The 26,162-nt window shown below is 52.9% G+C and overlaps 1 protein-coding gene across 1 annotated transcript in view; it reads left to right on the forward strand.

Moving 5' to 3' along the window:
- Positions 1–14,644: 14,644 nt before the first annotated feature.
- LOC149370228 (uncharacterized) overlaps positions 14,645–26,162 on the forward strand; it is a 41,057-nt gene continuing 29,539 nt past the window's right edge. Inside the window, exon 1 of the mRNA XM_089582830.1 lies at positions 14,645–15,662. Within this exon, the coding sequence (XP_089438956.1) occupies positions 15,249–15,662 (414 nt within the window). The 5' untranslated portion in view covers positions 14,645–15,248. The remainder of the gene's footprint in view (positions 15,663–26,162) is intronic.

Raw genomic sequence — 26,162 nt, forward strand, 5'->3', positions numbered from 1 at the left:
TGGCATAAAAGGGAACCAGCAGTCGTGGCGAGTGCCTTTCTTAGTCAACTCATTACTGCACTGTTAGACGGATGCCACATCGTTCCGGTTTCAGCCTATGCTTGTGATGAACCCTGCCTTCCGTCCTTCACTCTCACATTGCCATGAAAAAGGACTGCCTGTATGGCATATATGGAAAGCAACTGACTCTTCTTCCTTGCCAACCTAACACTTGGGACAGAGCTTTAAACGTGCTGCAAAATGCGTTATTTGTAAGGAATTCATCCATCCGACACGCAAAGATAGAAAGCTGCCTAGAGCGTGCCCGTATACCTAGGGGTCTCAAACTGATATTGCAATGCGTGACGCATGGAGAAAATGTCCCCTGCCATGAGACAGGAGTCGGAAAATACCAGAAAAAAAGAGGGCAGCCCTACTGACGATGGTGACTTTTTGTGTAGAGTGGCGTCTTACATTTCCTTAAAAGAAACAATGAAGACATGTTGCCTGGCAAAGAAGAGCTTGTTTTTTTAGTCACAGGAACTGACCTTATATTCTAAGCAAGCTGCCGGCTCGAGTTGAGACAACGCTTAGCAGCGACGAGCGAACGTACCCAACAAATCTAGAGACAAGCACTTTTGAGCAGGAAACCGTTTATTGAGGCATTTTTTTCATATAGTGCAACATTTCAATATAACATTCACAGTAAATTCGCAGATCACCCGTCGGCAGTTTTTTTTATTTTTTCTATTAACGTTTTTGCCATTGTTAAAAGCCCAATTGGTTTTCTATGGCAGTCTTAACGGTTCAATGCAATCAATGGAAACACATTAAACTTGAAAAACCAATGGAAACACCACTGCGCCTGGGGGCAGTTATGCGCATTTCCTTTGATTTCTAAGCTCCCGCTCCTCATCGGCTTCGGCTACCCGTTTAGCGCCATCACGCTCCCTGTTGATTGCTAAGTCCCTCGCATGGTTGGCGATGTCGATGGGATGATCAGACCCAGCCCGCCACCTGCGAGAAGACGTTGGATCCAAACGACTCGCTCCAAACATTGGGACTGTTCATTACTCCGACAATTGCGGATATATTGTTCTCTGCGTCGTGAAACGCATCGCACGCCGTACTCTTGCGCAGGCGTGGCGCCTATTTCCGATCCTCAAAGGGCTTTTGAGAAGACTGAGGACTAAAGTTCATTTTGCCTTTTTGATAACTGGACCGTGGACGATGATTGACAAGTCACATAGTATTCTAAACTTGTTAAAGGGTGGTGCATGAGGGAGGCAAACTGCCTGCCGACGTAGGAGCACCGTTTATTTTTCACTTTGTGCGCCAGCTGCAAAGCATCACCATTTCAGGACGTCCAGCATTTTTTTTTTCTGCAAGCATTACCGATGTGTCGACTACCTGTCTTTTGTTCTCTCTGTTGCTACTTTCAGATTTGCTCGTATTAAGAAACGCAGTTACCTTTGCACCGAGTCTTTGTGTACCATGCTGGTCTTGGATTGTGTCTTCTAGCCTTTATGTCCTCATTCTTTATATTTCCCTCGAATAAACAGTTTCCTCGACACTCCATCTGTTTATTAAACACTTCATGCTGAATGGCCGCTTGCTCCGAACAGAAGATAAGCGCGCCAGATAGAAAGAGCCCTTGTTGATTTATGAATCCATACCCGCCTTTATTATAGGTACACTTCTGTACCTTACACTGAAATAATTTCTGTCGCTCGTCTTAATAATTAGGGCAGTCGTCTTCTGAGCCTGAGTACCCGTGTTCGAACCCGACCGCGGCGGCCGCGTTTCGATGGAGTCGAAGCGCAAAAGGCGCCCGTGCGCTGTGCGACGTCAGTTTAGAAACTAACTGATTTAGTTCGTTGTTGATGACAGTGGACTGTTATCCTTTACGTGACTTCGTTCAATGCAAGAAACAAGAAATAATCAAACTGTTCGTTAGGAGGGGAGCAAGACATCGAAAATTGCGTGCTCATTGTTTGGGCTCCCCGCTCGTTCTACCCTTTTCCATTGCCCTTCTAGACGAAAGAGCTCTCCGCTTTTCCCGGCCTTTGGCCCCTCTCCTTTGGCCCCTCTGAGTTTCATGGTGCCACGGGAGCCACCACAAAATGCCCATATCCTTTGAGGCTCGTTTAAACGAGGGTACATTGTCGAAGTAAATAGTTCGGCGCAAGCCCCTGCGTGACACAAACGAGCGACAGCCTGGAAGAATCATCCCGTGCTCATGTCTGCAACAAGTTAAAGATGCACTGCCCGCGTCACAGCGCACGTAAACAGCACGATGTACGATTTCATGGTCCGACTGTTCCCCTTCATCGTGAGGGGACCGGCAAAGCCAATGCCCACCACCTGAAACGAGTCCGTTTGGAACGTCCGGTCAGGTGGGAGGAGCCCTGTTGCTGCGTCAAAGTGCGAGGCACTGTGCCGCTTACACACCACAATCGATTTCACAACACTTTTCACAAGCTGACGCCCCCGCATAATCCAGTACTTGTCTTGTAGCTGCACAAGTGTGGCTGTTGCGCCTGCGTGAAGCAGCTGTCGATGGTCTTGGTGCACCAGCAGCGTTGTGTAGGGATAATGCTTGGGGAGCACAATCGGATGTCGTTCGTCGAGTGTCGTCTCTGCGGAGCAGATTCGCCCGCCCTTCAATCCTCAGTAAGCCATTTTCGTCTATCCACAGAGCGAATTCTTTCCAGACGGAGTCGTTTTGGATGCGGCTGCTTTTCTTTGTGCTTTCCAGTTCCGCAGAAAATGCTGACTTCTGACACGTTTCAGCCAAATATTTTCTGCGCGTCCGATTTCTGCTGCAGTCAAAGGGCCCGAGGTCCTGAACACGAGATCGCAGATTTCGTACGAACCAGAAAATCCAACCTGTTACTCGATTCACTCTAGATACAGAGCTAAATTCTTTCAGATCCAGCACCTCATCGTCCTTATCGCTAATGGAATTTAAGACACCAACCTCCCTTTTCTGCTCAAGTTCTCCGTCAGTTAAACGTCGAATTTCGGAGTCGTAGTATCTCATGAGACTCGGATTCCGGCTTAACTGCTAAATACCGAAGGCTATTCTCCGCTACTCCGCGGTTTTCAGACATTTGCACGTCGTCTTTGAAAGGAAGTTTGTCTTCGTTGCGATCGTGGGTCTTCTTGACATTTTTGGCAATAACTTCCAGGGCTTGGGAGCCTGAATTTGTAATCGATGTGTCTGACACTCTGGTGTTTTTCAACTGCCAGAGCATATTTAGAAGCGAAGCGGTTTCTCGATCAGCCACGGTCGTCCTCATGACAAGAGCATGTGAGCAAACTCTCTTGACATTTGGACAGTACTTGAACTGCCTCTGCCTTGAACTGCCTTGAACTGCCTCTCCAAATACCGTCTCGACGGCAGTCAGTCTGTTGGGAAGCTTTCTCACCTTTCCAGTGATGCATTCCCAATACTTATCGCAGCCAATCAGCACGTCAATCGGTGTGCCGTCGTTAACAGCTGAATCATCACCCAAAGGAAGCATCATATCTCCAAGTGTTTCTCTTATCTGTTCGTTGGGGCAGGGAATACTCTGTTCACATATGGACTGTGTTTCTAGGGCCTCGATTTTTTACTGCGCTTTTGGGTCGTATCGTCGGAGCAGCACACTTCAACTCGCCCGAATGTTGCCCAATGTCTGCGTTTGCATCGCCTGCAACTGATCTTAACCCTGCATTGCCTTGAACGATGTCCATGCTTCGCGCAACGAAAGCATCCGCCTTTCGCTGTAAGGATTGCCTTCCTCTCGTTCACTGTCACCTTCGACTCGCACTCCTTTGCTTTCATGTGCTTTTGAGTCGCAAAACACGCATTGCATGCAGATGGCTGCATCATGCAGGGCTGAGGTTGAAGCAGGGCGAGCGTGCCCTCGAAACTTTCGTGCGTATACGTGCACGCCTGGACAGGGCTGAGCAGGCAAACTCCAAACTAGGGCTACGTATGGATGCTCTAGAAAAAGAGTTACAGGTAGAGAGGGCAGAGAAGCGCAAACTTCAAGAAAAGCTTGTTCAGTTGGGGGCAAAAATGGCTGACACCGGCATTGGAAGCCACATTGGCGGACGTTTCAGCGCGAGCCACGGGGATGGGGCTTGCACTGGAATGGACAGCGATAAGCAAGTAAGTCAGACAAGTTCAGACAGGAACAGCTACACACAGGCGACGGCTAGGAAGTCTAGAGGCGATCAGGAGAAGGGGCACAAGCTAAACCAAAGGAATGAGCTCGCAGTCACTGATAAGGGGCAGCAAAATCCCGAAGTTAGGAGGGAGGGGGAGAGTACCCTAGTGCTTATCGGACGCAAATATCTTTTTAAACATATATTTCGGAAGCAACGGGCCGACGCGGTTCGCACTGAATTGCTAACAGCGGCCGGAGAGGGGCATGTAAACCGCCATTCCCTACCCGCTAGTGCAGGAAAGTTATGTTGTACCTCTAAACTGTATCTCATGTCTTACGTATTTCACCGGGAACTTGCTATGGGAGGTTTCGGTCCATATAAAATAATGTACTGAAAAAGCATGTCGTGGTTCTTTTTCTATAGAGTCGAAAAGGCTGCGAAAACTCGTAAAAATATTGGACTACAGTGGTTCAGTAAAATGTAGATTTACAAGTAACAATCGCTAACACATGCGAAAAGAACTACATTTACTAGTACCGTCATCCACCAATGCAGACTATGTAATTCTCCCAATCCAGAATTGCTCAGCTCGAGTGAGGATAAATATTAGAACAGTAATTTTATGGCCCCGTTATTAAAACTTTCTAACCAGTAAAGGGAAAGAATACTTTCGACTTTCAACATTTTTTTTTCTATAACCACAACTAATTACAAACAGAGGAAATCAAAATCAGATTTAAACCTTTTTAAACGCCCTGTTAATTTTCAGTTTTAACTTTCAGTTCCATTCTGAAGTTACAACCAGTTCCAAAGAATCCCTAAAAGCTTACGTTTGAATCTCCTCACCCACAAGGCCGTGTTCAGCCGCAACACCATCAAGCTACCAATCATTTTTGTCTGCTTGTGACGACTCAAATTCTTGTTCTCGTGCACAGTACAGTCGTGCTCTGTCACCGTTCTCCATGACCCACTCTGCTTGTGTGTGAACCATGTCCAATCGGCACCAATCGACAGGGCGTATTCCGCAGCAACCACGAAACCCTGCTATTACGTCAGCACCTCATTTTACCCAGCTTGTAAAAGATGCCAAGCTAGCAGTAAAAGATAGTGGAGCAATATTCTCCTGATAAATGCAGCAGCACTGTCAATGCTGTTTTGCGAATTCAAAGAATCTCGTAAATGTTTTCTCGTACGAGAGAGTGGCACCGATGGCGTCACTTGGCACCTCTCCACACGACGAGACTGCCCACTTCAGATCACGTGACCTACTTTGTGAAAGCTGAGGGCTCGTCCCGACAGGATCACAACGCCATTTACTACAGTGACGGTACCTTCTATGGCTTTCACTCCATAACAAACGTCCTCAGCAAAGCGATATACATCATCATGTATGAGAAGAAGAAAAAAAATGGCAGTGGCTTAGCTCAGCTATGCCAGGATATACGTAGCCAGAGGAACGCTATATCCCTGGTTACGCCACCGCCGCATCACCGTCATCTCTCGGTCGGGGACGAGCGGCGTGGGCACCTGTGACGTCACTCGGCGGCTCCTCTCGGTCGGAGGCGAGCAGCGCAGCGCATCAGCTGCGCTTAGAGTGTCTGGAAAATTTCAGAGTACCGCAAAGGTGCTAGTTCTGCTGGCAACAACAACCAGCAGGCGCCATTTTCCTTCCTGGCCGCCGGAACAGCGCCGTCGGAATAGCAAGTGACCGCTGCCGTCGGCTTGGCACTAGCTTTAAATTCAGCAAAACTGGAGGATTTCGTAATTTTTGTTTAGGACAGTACCAGGAGAAATCTTGTGGTGAGTGGAAAGTGAGAAAGCCTGTTGGTGAAGCAGCTAAAATTGCAAGGCGCCTACACTTGCACGTCCTCGTTTCGATCGCCTCGTCTTCTACCTGGAGTGGTGTTTACAAGTGACTGGCAAGCCGTCTGGCCTGCCGGTAAAGAGTAGGGGCGAGGATAAGGCGCCTTCCGTGGAGTCATTGGTTTTCGAAGTGCAAAGATGCTTGGAACCGGACTCGATTTCAGGCAAGCTATACAGCTTTCTCACAAGCTTCGCAGTTAAAGAAAAATTCGTCCTGGTCCGGGGCTCGAACCCGGGACCACCGCTTCACCGGAGCAGTCGCTCTACCAATTAAGCTAACCGGGACGGAAAGCTTATGGTAGGGCGAGAGCGAATTGATCAATAACTCGAAGTGGGAACAGTGTTGGTCAAATATTTCATGGGAACCCCCAAGGTGGAGTAGGTTTGTAATAAGGGAGTACTTACTCATTGACGTCCACCCAAGTCCTCCCAAAATAGGCCTTTGCAGCCGACGAACAACTTAATAAATGTGTTCTTCACTGCGACGGTATTAAAGCGATAGCGTTAAGTAGCTCGGACCGCAAAATTTCCAGCATCGTCGTTGACCCTGAGCAAAAGATCCAACAAAAAATACGCAGAGCAACCTAGGTGGGCCATCTATAGTTCACGTTACCTTGTAGAGACATCGCAACAACCTGCCCATTAAACTGCGAGACAGCTAATCACTGCGGCAGCTGGCAGTTAAATTAATCATCGATCGCGAGTGGTTGCTCGGGAAGAGCAACCTGGATCGCGAAATCCCCACCGGTAGCAGCACCTGACATCTCAGGGCAGGGGCGCCGCTTAACCGCTGCACCACTGCGCCAGGAGTGCTATGAGGACTCCCCAGAGATATAAGAATGTAAAGCAGAGAATGACCAAGTCCCCATTAACGCCATAACGTCATACCCTCAAGGCGGAGCTTAAGTGTCCACTCCATTTTTTTTTCTTAGACTACGAGCGACTTCAGCAATGAAAAATAGGCACATCCAGAGAGCACCCTTTCTGGCCAACCGTGGCACCATGCATGGATCCTGTGTGATGGCTCATTTTCTTAAAATGGCCCTGGGTCCACACTGGGCATGAGGGGATTGATGCACAGACTCCAAGAATGATTTTAGAATATGATTTAATTAATGGGTCTGGCTTGATGCCGCTTACGGGAAATGCAGTAGGGCTCGTCCACGTCGGGGCTCAGTCAGCTTGTTGCGGCACGGGCTCGACGAATGGCTGGATGTCTGCTGCGGCCGGACTGGGGATTCTTCACGGCGGTGCGGCTTTCGTTCTCGGCCAGGCGTTGGAGGAGCTGCCAGGCGTTGAAGCGTGCTGTGGAGGCCGAACGCGAGCGAAAGCTAGACCCCGGGCTCCCTGGTCCATTCGCCGCCCCAGTCTTCTGCCTTCCTCCGTCTCGTCCGCCCGCTCGAATCGTGCCTGTCTGCCCGTTCCTCCCGTCGCCCCCCCCCCCCCCCCCTTTAAGCCTTTTGCTTCTTTCTTTCTGCAGCCTCCCCCTTCGCCGTAGCCGCTGGCCGCTTCAAGCGTGGCCCGCATGGAGCGTTTTTCCGGGCGATTCGTCGGCGTTGACGGCACCGGAGCGTTTTTTTTGCCGCCGGAGAGGACGTTTTTGCCAAATCGTCGGGTTCTGTCGAAACAGAAAAAAACGTCGACGCCGCGCCGACGCCTCCCAGTCCTCTCGGGTGGGGTTCGGGATAGGGGGTAGGGATGGGTTCTGCTGGGAGGCCCACACCATGTGGTAGGTGTCAGACACTTCCCCACAGTGTGAGCACCGCCCGTCGAATTTAGGATCGAAATGCTTTAGAATTGCCGGGCACAACATCGTGTTGGTGAGCAGGCGCAGGAGTACCCGCTCGTTGTCCTTCCCCAGCCCTTTGCATGGGGTGGGAAGAGTTTGGTGCGTGGATTTGTAATAATCGCATATTTCCTTAAAAGTGTAAATCGGATTGAAATCAGTGTCCTGGTCGGCGACTGGGACTGGGAGGCGACCCTGTCCGGTTGCTGCACCCTCGAGGCCCAAAGGGCCTTAACGCAGCGCGCCCGGGCTGCGGCAAACGCCAATGGTGTGCCTGACTAGGCATCCCACCTAGTAGTTGTAAGGGCGTGACCCTTCTGGTCACGACCCCCAACACCTCTCTCTATGATTAATAAATGTTTTCACCACCACCACCACCGACGCCGGGAGAGGGCAGCGACAGAGGGCCAATGAGAGCCGGAGCGGGCATCACGTGACTCTGGCCCGAGCCACGCCGGCCGAGAGACGCGCTCGCGAGCTCTCTCTGGCACTGTAGCTGCGTTACAGTGAACTAGAATATTTTCCAGTGAAGCGAGCGGAGGGAGCAGCGCCTTGCTACGCGCGTCACCGAGAGTGTCTCCTGAAGCGGCGGAGCTGTTGTCGCCCACCCTTGAAGGCGGCCGGCGGCGGCGGTTCAGAGCACGCTCGACGGCGCTTCAGTTGTGCGCTGGCTTTTCGTTCAGTGTGGTTGCATTGCACGAGAAACCGCATCCTGTTGACAGCAGCCGTTTCTTATATTTTTTTTCTGATTTCCCACACCTTGCCAAAAATATTCGAAACTTGTCACAACTTTTGACACCCCCGATGGAACGGTTTCAATGCAATTTGCTCGAAAAGCTTGCGAACTGGACAGAAATGCTGTAACAATGAAAGCAATGCCTGGCATAACTACCGTGCACATCAGCCCCAACAATTTCGAAAAAATGCGGGCAAGTTATGCATTCCAATTGCTCAGGCATGGTCCTTTGCGAGCCTTTTTTCTTTACCAGCAGAGCTGCGGTAAACTTGAAGCTACAGAAAAGTTTTTCATAAGAATGAAGCCCTTGATTGCTGTGATGACTGGCAGGCATAAAGCTGAAGCCCTCAGGCCTGCTTCTGATGGTGTGAAGTTAATAAAGGAAACCCTAGGTTTCCTGGACACCTGGGAGCGCCACGCTGATAAAAAAAAATTCTGAGCGAATCTACCGCGGAAGGCCTAAGAGTCACGCTAACAAGTACTCCTGAGCTCCTTCAGTACTTGCACGACCAAGTTGGCTACAGCTACATCTCGACTGAGCCAGGACAAAGTGGAGAACTTCTTTGGATTGGTAAGGCTTTCATCTGGCTGCAACTCCCATCCAACACCACAACAGTTTGTTATCACTGTTCACTGCCTCTCTTATTACAACTTGGCACACAGCGTTGCAGGTGGAAATGCAGAGAGCGACATATTAAGTTCTCTTCTTGGCGCGGGGGACAAAGAGGAAACTGCAAAGCAGCAACTGATGGAGAAAGTGAAGGTTTGCTACGAAAAATAGGGACCGTCGGCTTCATGTGGCAGTGCAGCTGTGCAACATGACTATAACATCCAAAGAAGTGACTCAAGGTTGATCTATCACATATCTCTCGGTACGTGGCAAAAAAGTGCGTGCTACCGACAAAATGTCCTGCATGTATCGATTGCCTCTTATTGCCAGCAGAGCAAGGGCGCCGCATGCATGCTGCAGAATTTGTTAAACGGTTGGTTGGTTGGTTTATGGGGTTTAACGTCCCAAAGCGACTAAGGCTATGAGAGACACTGTAGTGGAGGGCTCCGGAAATTTCGACCACCTGGGGTTCTTTAACGTGCACCGACATCGCACAGTACACGGGCCTCTAGAATTTCTGCTCCAAAGAAATTCCAGCCGTCGCGGCCGGGATCGAACCCGCGTCTTTTGGGTCAAAAACATATTGACAAAGGCGGCTTACTCTACCCCTTGGTTGAACTGTTCCGTTTCATCACAATAAGGCTGGAGGACATTTTTACGAACTGCTTTAGTGCGCGCAATGTTCATTCCGAAAGTGTCATGGACATATTACACATGATTCATTGTGCTGCTTCTATAAATGTGGGATGCAATGCACATGCTGAGAGTATCACTCCTCGCATAGTGAGTTTTTATATTACTACGCGGCTTCATTTTTTTATCAAAGGACTGAACAAGTCAAACATGCTGTCGAAGCGAAAGGCAGCGCAGCACCTCAAGCTAAGCAGATTAAATTAGCTATATTTGTAGACTGTTTGATTCATGCATTGGAGCTTTCAAGTTGATCTCAGTGAAAATTACGAACACCTGCATTAAAATCGTATTAAGCAGTTTTTCGACTGTTTTTTGCGTCAATCGCTTTTATGGTGTATACCATATGTGTTGACTGAAGTGCATTCTCATATCAGCATGGAATCATTAGTTATACACACCTAATATTCGGTGAATATGTGTCTTAATTGGTTCATAATGAAAACGGTATATATATATATATATATATATATATATATATATATATATATATATATATATATATATATATATATATATATATATAATTTTAATCGCGTATATCCCGTGAGAAATGGTCCCACGAATAACTGTCACTTTGCGAAATTTAGTGTCTCGAAATATGTCGGAACTGCGACAGTTTGTAATACTTAGCTCAAAAAAAAAAACGTTTACAGTGCGCTCAATAGCCTTCGTCTGTTATTGCATGCTGTACACTCAATTCAGTAAACATCCGCACATGCCAAATATCTTCAAATATTAAAGACATATAGCAAGCGCAAAACAAAACTACGTTAAACGCGCAGCTAAATAACGAAGCAGGCTTTCCAGTCTCATGTGCTGGCATCGCACGCTGCGGAGGCGAGCCGAGCGTTCAAGGGTGGTCGATCGCAGCGCCGCCGCTGCAGGGGACACGGCGTGCGTCAGGCTGGGAGGCGCGGTCGCGCCACTGGAAAATATTCTAGTTCACTGTAGCTGCGTCGCTTCTCGGGTATCTGCGTCGTGTAATTGCGTCGTGCTTCCCGGAAAGACGGGCGTTTGGCGCTCCGAGGGTACCGAGTTCTAGTTCATTATAGTACCGGGGCTTAGGCTTCGGGTTTCTCGGCAGAAACGGCCGAGCAGCGTGTTGTCTTTCGGAGGAGTCGCTTTTAGCTGGCCGCGCCGTCCCTCAGGTAGCGCCATCTAGTGACAAGACGCCGAAGCTCATCAACGCTGTGTTGAAGAAATTTTTTATCCGTAATTACTGATAACTAAAATGGGTGCGTTGCGAGCCTTTTTTCGTTCCAAGAAGAAAAACTGCAAATAGATGAAAATGTAGCAAGTGACTAAAAGCTAGACAACTGCTTCACCAGGTGTCGTTCTTGTGAGGTAAACACACTATATTTAGTTAGGCCTAAGAGCTTGAAAATCGCCAAATTATCTAAAAAACAAGGTCTAGTTATCGCTTATACCTCTACGCGTGGGCAAGAGTAGGCGGAATAAAAGTGAACCGCTACCATTTGAGCGAGCTATCACGTCGAAGAATACAGCGGTGACATGTATTTATTCCGAAGTGTGCGAGCAGGGCGCCGCCATCTTGTCAACGTATCCCGTAACGCGCCCGTAGCGCGCGCCGCTCGGCTGCTGACCATGCGGGAGTGAATTCGTCGACGCTGGCGCGGGCGTCGGGCGCGCGGCGCGATTTCGCGGGTAAAAAACGCTCCATGCGGGCCAGGCTTCACGCCGCCCCCGCGCCGCCGCCCGCTCGCCGCTTCCTTTTGTTCACTCCGCGCAGATCTCCCTCCTCGTGACAGCGTCGAGCCCCCCCTCCGCGGCGACACGACGCCGGGATGGCGCGGTCAGCCGCTTCCCGGGAAGGTCGCTGACCGGTTCACTCCGCGCAGCTCTTCCCTGGAATATTCGTGACGGGCTTAATCCCCACCGTAGGAGTCGTTGACGGCCATCCTATGCGTTATCTGGCCTTGTCTCTTCGTGGCGACACGGCGCCAGGATGGCGCGGTCGGCCGCTTCCAGGGAGTCACTGACCGGGTTTGTGCGGGCACTGGTGTACGCGCACGAATTGTCACACCTACATGCAAGAGTAGCGGCTTTCCCTTACAACTTGGATGCATGAGAGACAGAAAGAACAAGGAAGGGAAAAGGAAGGGAAAACTTTATTTTCACTAATGCTTTTTCCTGCGGTTTGGGGGCATCTTCAGAGATGTCTTGAAGATCTCAGGAGCTTTCTCTGTCGAAGTAGTCCGCCTCTAATCAATGGTCGGTTGCCCTCAGTCCAGGGCTCCGCTGGCCACTGCCGCCCGTTGAGCTCGCTGTACCAGGTCTTCAGAACGGTCGCTGGACAGCAGAGTCTCCCATTGCTCTGCACTCGGGTTTTGTATTTTGGGGACCACGTCTATGTTTTGGCACGCTCATGTGATGTGATATAGAGCAGGTTTTTCGTCGCACCAGGGACATTTGTCCGCGTATATCGTAGGGTGCATTTTGTTTAGTATATGTAAGTTTGGGAAAGAGCCTGTTTGTAATTGTCTCCAAGTGACAGCTTCCTCTCTCCCGAAATATTTGTGCGGCGGGGGATATCGCATTCTTCTGCCTCTATAGTTTTGTGCTACGAAGAGAGAACAAGATAGCGTACATACGGGCACCTCCGCTCCCATACGGGGGTTACACAGTAGTTGTAGTGGGCTGTAGGTTGCATCGATGAGTGCCAGGTTAACAGAGGCACTGAGCGAATGCGTTGCAACCCTTCCCCGGTTGCGGCGTCCTCTCCCGCCTTTGCTGCTCCCTGCTGGAGGGCGTTGCAACGTGCGTGTCCCATTGCTTAGAAAATTCAGGGGGCACTTTGACTATCTAAAGTGGGTAGAGGCGGAAGCGTTTTCCGCACCACCTTCACTGTTTCTGTGGCACTGGTGGCGTCACATATAATTGAGTACTAATTACTAAGTGATGACAAATCACTAATTAATGGTTAATTACTGATTAATGCCTGAATACTAATTAACTGCTAATTAATGACGCTTAAGCATCGCCTTTAGGAGTGGAACACGACAGCGCGTTGTAGCGCTGCCAGGGAGTCCACGGAACGCCACCACCCGTTCGGCGCGATGCCTTGCCCTTTGAACGCAACGCTTTTTGAGGAAAGGAAATGGTGCAGTAATTCTCTGTCATCTCGGTGGACACCTGAACCGCACCGTAGAGGAAGGGAGGAAGTGGGAGGGAAAGAAGATAGATAAATAGGAGCCGTAATGAAGAAAATGAAGATTGTATTTGAGGAAAGGAAATTACGCAGTAACTGTCTCACAAAATTCAGGGGGGCACTTTTTTGACCTAAAGTGTGGTCACTGATGTGTGGTTCAGATGTTAAGCTTCGCCCCTAAGAGTGTAACGCGACAGCGTCTTGCAACGCTGCTAAGGAGTCCATAGAACGCCATCGCCCATTCGGTTCTACGCCTCGCTCATCGGTAAATTGGTTTTTGAGGAAAGGAAATGTATCTGTTTCTCATTTGTCGGTGGACACCTAAACCTCGCCGGAAGGGAATGGAGGAGGATGAGAGTGAGTGAAGACACCGTATTCACTATAAATTATAGACGCGCCTTTGTTCATTCCAAACCATCGAGCTGGCATGGCGGAGTGGCAATAAAGAAAAAAAAAGCTGGCATGGCGGAGTGGATAGCATGCTCGTCTCTCACGCCGAAGACCGGGGTTCGATTCCTGAGCTCGACGAATTTCTTAATCGGTTTTATTTATTTATATGGCCTGACTAGTAAAGTTAATTAGGCTAATTGGGTAATTAAGCAATTAACTAATCTCAGTCCCACTTACTTGGAGCATCACTATACGATCCCTTCAATTGGTTGCATGGTTACTAGCCAAAGTTACAATTGGCCCCGTTTGAAATTCGCACACTGTGACGTCACGACCGTTTCCACCAATTGAAAAGCGTGACATTTTTTGTCGACAACTGCTGCTTACAACGATGAGACATTAAAGGCTTCCGCCTTAAAAAAGGAAAGCTGAAGCCACAAAGGGCGCGTTATTCGCTCGGAGCAGGGTACGAGGCGCGCGACCCGCACTTTTGTGTGCCCGTTCCCGTGTCAAGGGCGTGGACACCATAAACGGCCCCCGTAGATACCCATGTATGTGCTGGTTGACGATTCGACAGCCGATTCATGGCTGACTCAAGTTCCGACTAGCAGTTTTGTGATAGATGTTTCACTTATTCCAACATAATCAGCCACGCACCTGTGCGACGTTGAAAGGGCCCATCACCTTTCTGCAAGTAATCAAATCCCTTAGGCAAGGCAGTGCGTCAGTTTCAATAAATCGTCCAAGTGCGCCTTTGCAGCGGACAGCAATCAGTCGAACTTTATCATCTGTCTCGCTAAATGCCCGCGCGTTTGGACTCGAACTTTCTGAGACATGTGTTCTTGGACACAAGTTCACCGCGTGTGTATGTTTGCACCGGGCGACGTCAGTCGCTGCAATGTACCTTTGTTTTGTAGAGGGACGGACGTCCCTTTTTGTCTAAGGGTCCAATAAACTTCTCTTCAAAGGCCAAATGCCGTCCCGGCGCCGCGCTGCCCGCCGGCTGCCCGAGAGCCTCCCTGGATTGGTCCTGCTGGTTCCAGGCCCCCACCTTGCTGCCACCATGCCGTCTTCCGGTCCTGCTGGTCCGCAGTTCCGGGCGCCTCCACCCAAGGCGCACCGCTTCTCGTTCGCAGTGAACGCGGACGACACGGCCGACGACACTGTCGACGGCATTAAAAGCATCGTCGGCCCGAAAGGGCTCGAAAGCCTCCAGCATCAAGGAGGGCTCAAGTTTTGTATCGCCGTGTCCTAGGCTGCGGCGGCGCAAAAGCTCCTAGCGGAGGGATCTTTCCCTGTGAACGGGACCTCTGTCCCAGTGTCCTGAGTGGGCCCCTCCGTGGTCCACGTAACGGCATTCCGGGTGCCGCTGTTCGTCGGGGACACGGCGCTGGCCTCGGCACTAAGCCCCTACGGCAAGGTGCTCGAGATCTCTCATCCGACGCTGAAGGGGCGACGCCACGTGAGCAACGGCCAGCGTCTCGTCAGGATGGAGATGAAGCAGGCGGTACCTAAGTTCATGTCTGTGCAGGGTCACCGCGTTATGTTCGACTACAGGGGCGTCCGAAAGGTATGCTCTCGCTGCGGCCAAGACGGACATGTCGGCGCGACCTGCCGCACGCCGCGGTGCGCCCGCTGCGACGAGTGCGGGCACGAGACGGCCGGATGCGACGCGGCGTGCCGACGCTGCTCCGGAGCCCACACGACGGCTGACTGCCTGCGGCCGCGGTACTACGCGTCGGCGGCCGCTTCCAGCGGCCCTTAAAAGAAGCCGGCATCGCCAGCGGCGCAACCGCCGCAGGATACCGTTCCTGCCCCGGCGAAGGTGCCCACTGCGGAGACCGCGCCACGGCAGGACGACGACATGCCCGCTACTCACGTGTCGGAAACCCCGGCCGGTTCCGAGCCTGCAGCTTCATCGCAGGAGCAGCCGGAGAGCGCCGCGGAAACAGCGTCTACCGACTCGCTGACCTTCCCGTACCTCGGCGATCTCCCGCCGCTCTCCCTGACGAACTCGTCTGACTCGTCCTCCTCCGGCGAGGACGACTCTTCCACAACAGCGGACGAGAGCGACGGAGCGCTCTCACGTGGCGCGACGCTCTGCCTCACCGGAGACGTCCCCTGCGAACAGCCCGGAGCGACCGACCAGCTGAGCGCCGCCGGCCCGTCTCGAGGGCCACGGCGCCGACCACCACCAGAGGACGAGGACTCGAAGGCTCAGGACTCCGCCGACCGCAACCAGTCCACGACACCTGCCGACCACGCCTCGCGGGGTGCGGTAAGAGACGCCACCGGCTCGCTACCCTCCGTAGAACCCATGGACTTGGGCAGAGTTTCGGGGAAGCACGCCTTATCGCAGTCCGCGGACTCGGATAGCTCGGCCGATCCGTCCCTACCCAAAAAGCTGGCGCGCGCGTGTGACTCCGCTAATGGCGGGGCCCCTTAAACTTGTCGGTGGTGGTGGTGGTGGAAAACATTTATGTACAGGTATAATACAGGAGGTTATGCATGAGCTGACCCAGAGGAGGCCAGCCCTTACAAATACTAGGTGGAGGTCCCTAGTTCGGGGCCCAGTGGCATCGGCCGCCGCCCGGGCTCGCGCGACCAAGGCCCGTTGGGCCTGCAGGTCAGAGCAGCCGAGCAGGGTCGCCTCCCAGTCCTCCCGGGTTGGGTTGGGGTGAGGGGGGATAGCAGGGTTGGAGGGGCAGGCCCACACCATGTGGTAGATGTCCGAAGACTTCTCCGCACAGTGCGGACAGCTGCCCGAGAAAGAAGGGTCGAAGTGTTTCAGAGCTGCCGGGCACAGCAAAGTATTAGTATACAGGCGGAGCAGAAGCCGCTCCTCCACCTTTGAGAGACCTTTACACGGGCGGGGATAAAGACCATGGCCAGATTGATAGAGTAAAACGATGTCTTTGAAGGTATAAGCTGGAATAAATTCGAGTTCCCGATCGTCAGGTTCGGAGGGGAATGTCGGGTGAGAGAGCGCGCGGGCGGCGGCGTCAGCTGCCTCATTTCCCTCAAGGCCCATGTGAGCAGGAGCCCAAACGATACGCCGGTGCGCGGGGTCACCGGTGTAGACGCTGTTTTGAAGAATTTGGTAGGCTAGATACGGTACCCAGCCCTGCTCGACGTTCCGACATGCCCCTCGCGAGTCGGAAATAATTGTTTTTGAATTGGAATCAGATTTAGCCAACGCAATGGCGACCTCCTCCGCGTGTGTTATGTCACAGGCTCGGAAACTAAGGCCGTTCACTGTTTTGGATTCTTGGACGACTGCGGCTGTGTACCATCCCCCATGGTGGGGGCCTGAGGCATCCACGTAGAATACGCCGGGTTTCGGTCCATAGTGGTGGGCCAGGGCTTCCGCCCGCGCCAGGCGCTGGCCATTATGGTCCTCACGGTTCATGTTCGCGGGAAGAGGGCGCACGTGGAGGGCGCATCTCCACTGGGATGGAATACGTACGCGCTCTTCCATGAGAGTGGTGTGTTGGATGTGTAGTCGGGCAAGGAGGCGGCGACCCGACGATGTCTTCGAGAGACGTGTGTATTGGTTAGTCAAGTGGGCTTCCCGGAGCTTCCGAAATGTGTTCACCATGCCTAGCCCCAGGAGGCGCTTGTTGGAGGTGGTCACGGGGAGGCCTAGAGCCCGCTTAATAATTTTGTGGAGGATGACTTCGAGTGAATCCTCGTCTTGCTTCCGCAGGTGGAGGTATGGAGTCGATATAGAATTCGACTGGTTAGAAACTTGTCGGCAGAATGTCGGCGTCCTGCTTTTTCTTCATGGCGACTGTGCACCTCCTCTCCCTGAACGTTCAAGGATTTCGTTCACTGGTACGCAGAGGGAGGTGATGCACTTCGCTCGCGCGCAGGGCGTCGACATTTTCTCCCTTCAGGAATGTTACTTCCGGACCGCACGCGATGTCGCGAACTTTAAGAATCGCTTCCTCGCGCCCGCATTCTTTTCACTCACCGACGCAATGTCATATGGTGTCGGTGTGGTGTTCATTAACAGTTCCCTCCGTTCAGGCGCACATTGTACGTATGGCGTCGACGGTCGCACGTTGGCCGTCGACTTCTCCCTTAACGGCAGACGGGTAAGGGCATTGGCAGTGTATGCGCCGGCACGACGAAGCGATTCTTCCTCATTTTTTGAGTCGCTGGAGTCGTACCCCACTTTCATAGTGGGCGGCTTCAATTGTGTCCTCGACCCCTCATGCGATGTAAGCGGCCCAGGTCAGGGTCGGCCTTACGCCGGCGCACGCTCCCTACGGGACCTATGCACGAAGTTCTGACTGTCCGACGCATGGGTCTCCTTGCATGGCGACAACTTCGGGGTCACGTGGGAGAGAGGAAAAGAGGTACGTCGGCCAGTAGGCTCGATAAGTTTTTGTTCCAGCCCGTCCTCGCGCGATATGTAGCTTCGTGCGAAGTACTCGAGTTTCCTCGGGGCACTCCGCGCATCTCCGACCATCGACCGCTGTCAGTTGTGCTGGACTTTGGCGGGTGCGCCCCACGAGTTGACTTGTGGCGAATGGACGCCAGCTTACTGACATATTGGTCGAGTGTCACATCATTGCAGCGTGCGCTGGGTGCTCCGGGCGCGCGCGCTAACGCATCAGTGCCGTAGGACGAGCGGAAGGGCGAGTGGCGTGCACTCTTTATCGCGGAAGGCCCTCGGCGAAGAGCGCGCATCACTCGCGAACTCAATGAGACGCTGGCTCGGATCCGCATAGTTTAGAGAGGCGCGCCGCTAACCTTTGCTATGCGCGATTACTACAACTTATTGAAGGCTCGCTACGAGACGCTGTTGCGGCAGTCGTCACGCGCTGCCAGCCGGGCCCTCGTTCAGGGCAGGCCCGTAGTCGACCCTTCGGTCTTGCGGTTGGTTCGCGCTGGCGCCCTCGAGGAGTATGCGTCCGCATTCATTGCGGAAATCGCGCTGCCCAACGGGGCCACGAGTAACAGCGCCACGGACATCCGCGACGTCCTCACACGCCGCGTTTCCGAGCTGTTCGCCTCCAGTGTCGAGCGAGTGGGCGACCCCGCGTTTCGCGACGCACTCCGCGGTTTCTGCCAGGGTCTCCCCGTAGTTGAAGACGAGCTCTCGCAGCAGCAATGCGCACCGGTGTCGCGAGATGAGCCCCGCGCCGCAGTAGCAAAAATGAATGCTGCCTCGGCCCCCGGACCTGACGGTATCCCCGTCAGTTTTTACGCAAAGCTTTATGACGTCTTAGAGGATTCTCTGCACGGTATGATCCACAGCTTTCTGACGGACGGAGCTCGACCAACGTCTTTCAGAGAGAGCCGAGTCGCGCTTATTCTGAAGCCCGGCGGGTGCCTATCTGACCCGCAGGCGTGGCGCCCGATCACTCTGCTCAATGCAGACTACAAGATCGTAGCGTCACTGCTGGCGAACAGGTTGAGCGCGATTCTGCCCTCGGTGGTCAGCCTTGCGCAAACGTGTAGCGTGCCGGGCCGTTCCGTGTTTTCCGCTCTCGCACTTACTCGTGACTTGTTCACGTTCACCTCGAGAGCGCGGATCCCGGGCTGCTTTGCCTCGCTTGACCAGTCCAAAGCTTTTGACCGTATCGAGCACCGGTACCTGCTAGGTGTTCTCGAGGCTTTCGGCTTTCCATCGGCCTTCATAGAGAGAGTCGGACTCCTTTACTCGGGGCTTACGGCCCGCCTGACAGTCAACGGAGCGATCAGCGCTCCTTTTTGTGCCTCTAGAGGGATTAGGTAGGGCTGCCCCTTGTCGCCCATGCTTTTTGTTTCGTGCCTAGACCCACTGCTGCGTCGCATCGCCGGGAGCCCTTCTGTGCGCGGTTTCCCACTGCCAGTCCACGGCCAGGTTAAGGTCTCTGCATACGCCGACGACGTTTCCCTGTTCCTGCGGGACGAGGACAGCTACGTAGCATTTTTACGGCTGTTTGAAGTGTACAGCGAGCTATCCGGCGCCCTGCTGAACAGGGACATGAGTAGAGCGTTGCGCTTTGGCGCGTTCTCCGCAGACCTGTTGGGCGACATACAGTGGGTTTCGGCCGTGAAAGTTCTGGGGGTTTATTTCCTCCCGTCCGGTGAGCCGGCTCGCGAGACGTGGACTCGCCTTAGAGAGACCGCCGAGAAACGCTTGACAGTGGCGGTGCGATTCCGCCTCTCCCTCGCGGAGCGGGCATTTATCATCCGCGCGTCGGTGTGCGCCCCACTGTACTATGTCGCTCGCGTTGCCCACCCACCCCGCACCTTCACGTGCCGTTTGGCCACTTTATGCGGCTCGTTCTTCTGGGCAGGAAAGACGGAGTCTGTAGCGCGCGCACTCCTCCGGCTTCCCACTAACATGGGGGGATTCAGCCTTCCCCACTTGCCCACGATATGCAATGTGCTCGCTTTGCGGGCAACCAATGACCTGGCTAACCAGGCCGGCTACCCGGGTAGGGGGCTACTGGCTTACCTATTCGGCATCGCGCTCCCTTTTTTTCTCTGACCAGAGTGTTGGCCCGACAGCCTTGCAGCAGCCTCGGTTTTACCAGAGAGCCTGCCAGACGCTCAGGTCCCTCACTGCAGCACTGCCAGAGGTAGAGTTATTTTCAACTCCCGCCTCTCGGATATGCGAACTCCTGGCCATCAAAGAAGCCCCACAGGAGACATTGGCGATAAGCAGGGAGGTGCGATGGCGGGACCTGACGTCATCTGTTCCCGCAGACGTGCGACACTTCGGCTGGCTGCGGGGCAGGCGGGCCCTGCCTACGGCACATCGCCTGGCGGCTTGGGGCGTGGCCCCCTCCTCTCGATGTCCACAATGCGGACTTTTAGAGCAAAGCAGACATTTGGGCAAGTTGCTGTGAATTCATGGTGGAAAAGACAGCGCAAACTAAGACAGAAAACATAGAAAAGAGGGGAGACACTACAAGCGCTGACTCGCAACTAAGGCTTATGAGAAAGAACAGAACAGAATATATACAAAAACCACCCACGACTGCGTACGTCATAACAGATTACGTGCAAGGCGTGCGAGATGATCTAAACAGGAGCATCGCGCGTGTGCACCCGGTTATTAAAGTATCTAAATTCTAAAACTGACAAGGCCACTGAAGGATCACTCACGCATCGTTTGCCGTTTTTTCGGATAAAAAACGCTTCCATCAGCCCCGGGTCACCTTATCTTGGTGGAAAAAAAGCACATTAGTTTTCGGGAAAAGGGGTGTGCATTTGCAAACCCGGCAGTGTGCGGGAAGGTTGTCTCGCGAGTCATTGCCGAGTAAGTTGCGGTGCTCAAAGAGCCTTACATTTACACAGCGCCCCGTTTGCCCGATGTACTCTTTACCGCAAGACAGTGGCAACCGATATACAACACCCTTTTTGCAAGGAATGAAAGGCGCCACATGTTTTGTTGTACAGGCCTTGCGATTTTTGTGGACACCAGCCGCCAGTTTTTTGTCCACTTGTGGGCAAATTGCAGCGAGCTTCTTAGGAGCCGAGAACACCACCCTAACATCGTACCTTTTTGCCACGCTCTTTAACCCATGGGAAAGCCTGTGAGCGTGCGGAATGACAGCCGGCCTACGGCCTACGGTCAAGACAGGGGCCAACGGAAGAGGCCGTGTTGACAGTGAGCTGTATAAATGTAAGGCTCTTTGAGCACCGCAACTTACTCGGCAGTGACTCGCGAGACAACCTTCCCGCACACTGCCGGGTTTGCAAATGCACACCCCTTTTCCCGAAAACTAATGTGCTTTTTTTCCACCAAGATAAGGTGACCCGGGAGCTGATGGAAGCGTTCTTTATCCGAAAAAACGGCAAACGGTGCGTGAGTGATCCTTCAGTGGTCTTGTCAGATTTAGAATTTAGATACTTAAATAACCGGGTGCACACGCGCGATGCTCCTGTTTAGATCATTTTGCACGCCTTGCACGTAATCTGTTATGACGTACGCAGTCGTGGGTGGTTTTTGTATTTATTCTGTTCTGTTCTTTCTAATAAACCTTAGTTGCGAGTCAGCGCTTGTAGTGTCTCCCCTCTTTTCTGTGTTTTCTGTCTTAGTTTGCGCTGTTCTTTCCACCCATGACTTTTAGAGACCTTGCCACACGCGATCTTTGAGTGTTCGGTAGCTAGGACATTTTGGGTCCTTGTGTCGCGAATGTTGTGTCGCGGCGGAGCCTAGCATTGGGTGAGGTCGAAGCGCCGACAAGGCGGTCGATGATGGGCCGACAGTAGGCGTCGGCTAGTTTGCTGCGAGCGGAGAGCGTGTTTGGTGTCAGAGTCGTCGAAAGAAACTGCTGTGATGTGTGTCGGAGGGAGAGAGAGTCGACTGTGCGCAGAAGTGGAAAGGCGTTGCGTATAAAAACAGCCGGCGGGTTCCGAAAGTGGGCAGCGAGAAAGGGCGTCGGCGTCTTGGTGTTGGCGACCCGATTTATAAGTGATGTCGAAGTTGTACTCTTGGAGGCGCAGAATCCAACGGCCAAGGCGGCCGGTCAAATTCTTGAGCGAAGACAACCAGCACAGGGCATGGTGATCGGTCACAACTATGAAGTGGCGACCGTATAGGTAAGGGCGGAATTTTTGAACTGCCCAGACGACTGCAAGACATTCCTTCTCAGTAATTGGGTAATATTTGTCAGCTGTACTCAGGGTCCGGCTGGCGAACGCAATCACCCTCTCACGCGAAGTTGCGTCGCGCTGCATAAGTACAGCGCCGAGACCGTGACCACTGGCATCAGTGTGCAGGATGGCTGGAGCGGTGTCATTGAAGTGGGCAAGGGTAGGATCCGATGTGAGAGCGTGCTTGAGGTTGTTAAAAGCAGTGTCGCACTGGTCAGTCCACACGAAAGTGCTGCGCGCTTTAAGTAGGTCATGAAGTGGGGCTGCAATAGTGGCGAAATTCCGAATAAAACGCCGGAAATAGGACGCCAGGCCAAGAAAACTGCGCAAATCTGCAGTCCGTTGAGGACGAGGAAAGTTTAGAACCGCGATGATTTTGTCAGGGTCTGGACGAATGCCGTCGTGGCTAACTAGATGCCCCAAAATGGTGATTTCCTTGTGTGCAAAGTGGCACTTCTTGGTGTTGAGCTGAAGGCCTGCTGAAGCGAGGCACGTGAGAACCTCATTGAGGCGCGTGAGATGGTCGTTAAAAGTTGAAGAAAAGATAACAATGTCGTCCAAATAACATAAACAGGTTTTCCACTTCAGGCCACAAAGGACAGTATCGATCATTCTTTCAAATGTGGCTGGTGCGTTGCAGAGGCCGAAGGGCATAACATTAAATTCGTGAAGTCCATCAGGAGTGGCGAAAGCAGTTTTTTCTCTGTCGTCCTCGTGCATGGGTATTTGCCAGTAGCCTGAGCGGAGGTCCAAGGTAGAGAAATATTCGGCACCTTGGAGAGAGTCAAGGGCGTCATCAATCCGTGGCGTCGGGTAGACATCTTTGCGGGTAATTTTGTTGAGTGCACGGTAGTCAACACAAAATCGTACCGATCCGTCTTTTTTTTAACTAACACTACTAGTGGCGACCACGGGCTTGTGGAGGGACGAATGATATTTCGGTGGAGCATATCCTGCACATTTTCTTCAATGACTGCGTTCGGAGAGAGAAACCCAATAAGGCCGTCGCCGTACTATCGAGTTCCCCTCGGTAAAGATGCGGTGGTGGGCAAGAGTAGTCCGTCCCAGCGGTGGGGAAGTAGCATCAAAAATGGCTTGGTGATTGCGAAGCAAGGTGAGCAATGCCTGACGTTGATGCGGCGTGAGGTCCGGATTGATCGTCTTGGATAGGGAAGTAAGAGTGACGTCTGAGGACACGGGATGCTGAGGCAGAGGGGCGGTGAGCACCATCAGGGACAAAGGCTGAGCATCCACCACGCATGGGAGTGACGTTCCTTTAGGCAACACGAGGGATTCACGTGAAGTGTTCATGGCCGCCACGATCGCGGAGCCGCTGCAGAACCGTACAAGGCTCGACGGGAAGGCGATGCCGCGTGCAAAATGACGATGAGATGGTGTGATGAGTACGTCCCCATCTGTGATGCGGTCAGAAATAACGGAAAGGAGTTGTTCGCTCTGAGGAGGCAAAACAGTATCAGCTGCGGCAATGAGCGGATGAGGTAGGGCAGAAAATTCAGAAGAAAAATCACTGTCTCTCATATGGATGACACGGGCACCACAAGATATTAAAGCTAAAGCTCCAGACAACAAATCCCATCCAAAAATCATCAGATACGCACAAGGGGAGAGCACAGCAAACTGCACATGATGGCGGACACCGTCGATAACAACGCGCACAGTGCACTTCGCGAAAGGGCGCAGGGTAACATTATTTGCTCCACGAGGTTCAGGCCCATCGTATGTAGTCGTCACTTTCCGCAAACGGCGGCACAAATCAGCGTGAATAACAGAAATTGCAGCCGCTGTGTCAATCAAAGCTTCCACCGGTAAGCCTTCAGCTAAAACAGAAATCATATACGGGCGATCTGGAGGACTTTTAGTGAGTTCGCAAAGTGCACTTTCACCTCCGGAAACTGCATCACCTAGTTTTCCGAACGGGCGCCAGGGAGAACGGTAGCAGGTCGGAGTGGGGACATTGAGCGGCGATATGGAGATGGAGACCGGCGTCGGGAAACATGGGCTTCACTTGGTGCAGACGAGGACATCTGTGACGAAGAGGACCGGCGAGGAGGGTTGGAAGAAGTTTGGCGCTGACAATAGGAAGTGGAGGGTAGCTCAATCTCGAAGGGTGCGTAACGGCGGCGTTCGTCCTGAAGGCGTCGACGACATAAGCGGGAGATATGGCCTCTGATACCACAGTAGTAGCCCACTGGTCGGGATTGGCGCCAAGGTGCGTAATAAGATGGCGGAGTTGGAGGCGTCGCCATTGCGTTCATGTGGTTGTATGTCGGAGCCAGTGGGGGTGGGAGCATAACGGGAGGGGATGATGCAGCGACTTCAGCGTAAGTTGGAGCTCGGTCGAATGCGGTAGGGTGGCAGATGGTGGCCAACTCTTCTTTAATGATGTTGCGGAGACCAGCGTCATTAGAAGGTGCGGGAGGATGATCACACCCGTGGCGGCAGAAAGGGCCGAGAACTTGGAGCTCTTCGCGGATGATCGATCGAATCAGTGCGCGCAGATAGAGGCCAGCAAAGGTTGCAGCAAGGCCGGGTAGAGTGAGGCCGGGCTGTGCGAGGCCGGGCTGCAATCGAGAGGATTGCAGCTGGTCGAGGCGTTGGCAGGTGGAAATAATGGAATCAACACTTGATGGATTTTGGGCAAGTAGGGTGTTAAAAGCCACAGAATTGATTCCTTTCAAGATGTGGTGCACGCGTTCAGTTTCCGGCATGGTGGGACTAAGACGCCGGCAAAGCGCTAGGATGTGTTCTATGTAAGACGCATAAGATTCATCCGGACCTTGAATGCGGGAAGCGAGCTTTTTCTTGGCGACCTCAGTCCGAGCAGCCTGGTCGGCAAAATACTGACGGAACTGCTGTTTGAAGGTAGGCCAGTTGGTAGTGTGGGGTTCACGATTTATGAACCAGTTTCTGGCAACCTCAATGTGGTAGAAAGAAACGTTGAGGAATTTTAAAGCGTCGTCCCACCCGTTATAGGCACTGCAGCGTTCATAGGTGTCGAGCCAGTCATCCACGTCTTCGTCTCGACGACCAGCGAACATAGGCGGATCGCGTTGCCAAGTGGGCGTGGTCGGAGGAGGCGGTGCAGGTGTGGTCGATGGAGAGGGTCCAGCAGGGTCGGAGTGGCCTTCGGTTGACATGACGATGGTCGTAGGGCCGAAACGGCAACCGGAACGCAACTCCTGCGAGAGGCAGGGTAGAAGGCAGCACGGGGATCGAGTTTCACCTCCACCACTTGTGAAGGCGGGCTAAACCACTTGCGGGCGACCCTTGGCCCCAATTCAAGGTTCCGCGACCCTTTTGTGCGTATGCTTCTTTGTGTCGGGGAGTTCGTACTGTGGCGCCAGAGAGGTGCAGCGGCTCTACAAGGACGGCCGCAGAGGGTCATGTACCCCATGTTGCGGCGGGTGCGTGTGCGCATGTTCGCCCAGGCGTGCGTGGACCTCGTGTCGCTGGAGGAGCACCAGTTCCTTCGGCGCTGGTCTACCCGCTTCATCGTCGTAGGCAGGGGCCGTATTACGGTGCGGCCCCTGCCATATGAAGTGTGGCGCGCGTGTGTGGTGTGCGTTGTTCGTGCGCGGGTTTTTGTGCGCGGGTTTTTGTGTGCGGGTTTTTGTGCGTTGTTTTCAACCCGGCGTGCTTCACCCGCGTATGGACCCACTAGAACTTTCTTGCGCACTTTTTGTTTTCGGACACTTACGTTCCCTGTGAGTGTGTGTGCATAGGGCGACATCAGTTGCCGCAATGTATCTTTGCTTTTGTAGGGGGACGGACGTCCCTTTTTGATCGAGAGTCCAAATAAACTTCTCTTATGTGCCAAATTCTCTTCACAGCGAGACGCTCTGGACCTTCACCACAGCACTGCCAGACGTAGATATGCGAACTCCTGGCCTTTATAAACGACGCCCCACAGGTGAAACTGACGCTAAGCAGGGAGGCGCGGTGGCGGGACCTAACGTCGTCATCCCTTTCCGCTCACGTGCGAGACTTCTCCTGGCTGCGGGGCAGGCGGGCCCTACCTACGGCAGATCACCTGGCGGCTTGGGGCGTGGCACCCTCCGCCCGATGCCCGCGGTGCGGTCTCATAGAGACAATGCCACACGCCTTCTTTGAATGTGCAGTCGCCAGGACATTCTGGGTCATTATGTCCCGTATGTAC

The sequence above is a fragment of the Amblyomma mixtum genome, chromosome 1, assembly GCF_055824585.1.
Source record: "Amblyomma mixtum isolate Tamu chromosome 1, ASM5582458v1, whole genome shotgun sequence".
NCBI lineage: Eukaryota > Metazoa > Arthropoda > Arachnida > Ixodida > Ixodidae > Amblyomma > Amblyomma mixtum.